The 2,982-nt window shown below is 60.5% G+C and overlaps 1 protein-coding gene across 1 annotated transcript in view; it reads right to left on the bottom strand.

Moving 5' to 3' along the window:
- LOC113207891 (ammonium transporter Rh type B) overlaps window positions 1-1,451 on the bottom strand; it is a 16,123-nt gene extending 14,672 nt beyond the window's left edge. Inside the window, exons 1-2 of the mRNA XM_026424634.2 lie at window positions 1,142-1,451; window positions 915-1,059 (exon numbers count right to left, since the gene is read on the bottom strand). Coding sequence (XP_026280419.2) covers window positions 915-1,059 — 145 coding nt within the window. The 5' untranslated portion in view covers window positions 1,142-1,451. The remainder of the gene's footprint in view (window positions 1-914; window positions 1,060-1,141) is intronic.
- Between the last annotated feature and the right edge of the window lie 1,531 nt (window positions 1,452-2,982).

Genomic DNA, 2,982 nt, shown 5'->3' on the forward strand with positions numbered 1-2,982 from the left:
ACAAATTGCTTTATTATTCAACCTGTGTTGTCAGTTAAGATAGGACCGCAGTGTCGAAAGGGTGGGCATAGATCTCACCGTTGATATTCGACTACCACTATACTTCCAAATGTTTTGTTAGAAATAATTCATTGGTTTGTTCCAGTAGTCTGTTAGGTTGTCTGTCCTAATACCAGCGAAAGCGAGCACATTGCTTGATGAGGAGTCTATTTTTCCCCCGTGTCTGTGGAGGTGCGAATAGGCGCCCTGTGTTTGCCACCTCTCCGTCCCCCGGGGGGCGGCTGTGGGTCCGTCTGAGCTGTGTCGTGTCCCATCGCGCTGCCCGTGAGCCCCCCCCCTCCTCCCCCGGTCCCCCACCTGCCAGGGAATACCAAACCGGGGATCATGTTCTCAAATTCTGTTTGTCTGGCGGCCCTAGATGCGCGGCGCAGGGAAGAGGCACGTCAGGAGAAGGGGGCGGGAGGACATTGAGGGGTATGGGGTCAAGAGACCAGGGGGGAACATGTCGCCAATAATGTTCGATTTTTGTTGTGATGTGTCTGTTTTTGTGGTTCTTTTCTTTCTATTCGTCCCGATTTTTCTAAACACTGTGTGCTCGTGGCTATTTCTGTGCCCTTGGCACACTCGCAGCGTGTGTATCTCTCTTGGTCTCAGCGGCCGAGCCAGGGAGTTTATCACGCGCTCTGTTTGCTCGGGGCTTGGACCACCACCACCGCCGCCGGGGCCGCGCCGGGCGGGTCCACCAACGGCGCTATCATCGCTGAGTACACATACACGGACAAAGAGGCGCAACCCAACATGTATTGGGCAATCTGGCATCAAATCGATCGGATTATGAGCCGCGCGGGGGTCACTGCACCCGCGGGGCGTGTGTGGGGCGTGGCTCGGCTGAAGTGCCAGTGCCGCATACTTACTCGGGTAGTAGCTCTCGAGGTCGCTGACGCCGGCCGTCTTGGGGTCCACCACCCTGTCGTACTTGGTGAGGACGCCGTAGAGCACGATGAGGGCGAGCTGGGCGGCCAGTAGGCCGCCGGCCGTCCCCCCGCATCGGCGAATCATCTGCAGGCAAGGGTCGCCGTCAATGCTCGCGGACCCGCGTCCTGACCCACAGCCAGTGAGGCGTCACGGCGCCAACCCCCACCTCTGCTTTTTACGACGGGCACTTGTCCGGGGCGGCGGCGGCTGCTGCGGGGCGCGGGGCGCGGCGGGGCCGCGGCGCTGGAGGACCTACTCTGCGCTTCTGCTTGACGTTGATGGAGGCCGCGGCCGAGCAGACCATCCCCCGCCGGTCAGACCTGCTCCCCGCGCGACCTTGTGCACCAGTGCGCGTCTTGGTGGTGGTCGTCCCCCGGTGGTGCCCGGCTGTTGCCCTGGTGGCCTGCTCGCCGACTGGAGGGCTAAGCGGCTGGGCTAGGCCGGGCCGCGCCGCTGGGCCGGGTCCCTCCGCCGCGCGTCCCTCCCCGCCGCTCACTCGGTTTGATGTGTCGCCCTTCCCCTCCCCTTCCCCTCCCCCCTCTGCCGCACTCGCGTGATGTCAATCCTCCCATTGCGGTCGCGGCGTGTGGTGGTGGTGGTGGTGGTGCGGCGGACAAACCTTTTGCCGCGGCTTGTCGTCCTGCCCTAGTGTAGGGCGTATCTACACGCGCGCGCGCGCACACACACACACGCACAGCATGCGAAGTAGGGGCCTGGGCAGGCTGTGCCGCAGTGTGATGTACTGTCATCTCGACAATGGTCCTGATTGAATATTCTGACAAACCCATCCACGGCGCGCGCGCGCGCGTACACGCACGCACACACACGCACGCACACACACGCACGCACGCACACGCACGCACACACACGCACGCACACACACGCACGCACACACACGCACACACACTGCATACAGCGCCCTGCGCTCCACCTCCGAATTCGGCCATATATTTACAAAATTGATTCACACAGGGGAAAAAAAACAACGTGTGTTCGTTGTTTGTATTTTTGGTTGCTCATTTTTTGTGATCTTTACACGTAAATAGTGGGAGAAATCTTCAAAAGTGAAAATTTCATTGCCATTTAACAAAAATCACGTGTTTGTTACAGCTAGCCTGTTCCTGGTTTGTGTGCTTCCAACATCTCTGTGTTTGTTTGGATGTCACCTCCCTTCCTTGTGATGTAGTGGTCGAGGTGTCCATGTCCGCTATCATCTGGTGAGGGGGGTTCTCTCAGTCTCAGTCAGTGATGGGTCTGCAGCGTGGCGTGGCTGGCGGAGGGAGAGGGGCGGGGGCGTCCCACCGGCTGCGCCCCCCAACCCCGTCCAGTGCCACGCCGCCGCGTCCCGACTCGCGCCTGAATAAAACAGACAGTACAGTGACCGCTTTCAAGGAGAATGCATGAGGGGGCTGGGGGGCCGGGCCGTGTGTGACGGCCAGGGCCGGGCCGGGCCCCGTCACTCTGCGAGGTGTAGGGCCCGGCAGGAAGCGCTGAGTAAACGACCAACGGGCCCCACCGCCCTGGAAAATGACTGGTGGGCGCTCGGGTGGACGTCATAGCTCTGGCCCGAAGGGATGCTGCCGGCCCGGGCCCGCGAGCTCCGTCACCTTGGCCTAGCCTAGCGCTCTACCGGCAATTTCTTTTGGCGGTGTTTGAAAACAATTAATGGCCCGAGCTTTGTGCGAAAGCCTCACGGAATGTCAACCACGGGATGTGAATGGCGTGGAGTTGGTGGCCGCTGGTGGTGTTGCTGGTCTGGAGTGGTTCTCAGAGGCGACGGCAAAACCGCCGGCGGTCCAGTCCGACGCGGCACCGTGACGTCCGGGGAGTCTCTCTCTCTGCGGAGATAGGGAGGTGATAGATCATCTCTCTGGCGAGGACGTCCGCTGTCCCGTCCGCCTCGTGTTGTCGTCGCATTAACATCGTGTCTTTTGCGACGCCTCATGCCTTATTTAGCTTCGGGCAGGAAGAAAACAAGCGGAGCCTTCTCAAAACTTCAGCCGGCGC

This window comes from Frankliniella occidentalis, unplaced genomic scaffold, assembly GCF_000697945.3.
Source record: "Frankliniella occidentalis isolate FOCC.00 unplaced genomic scaffold, Focc_3.1 Scaffold47, whole genome shotgun sequence".
NCBI classification, from domain to species: domain Eukaryota; kingdom Metazoa; phylum Arthropoda; class Insecta; order Thysanoptera; family Thripidae; genus Frankliniella; species Frankliniella occidentalis.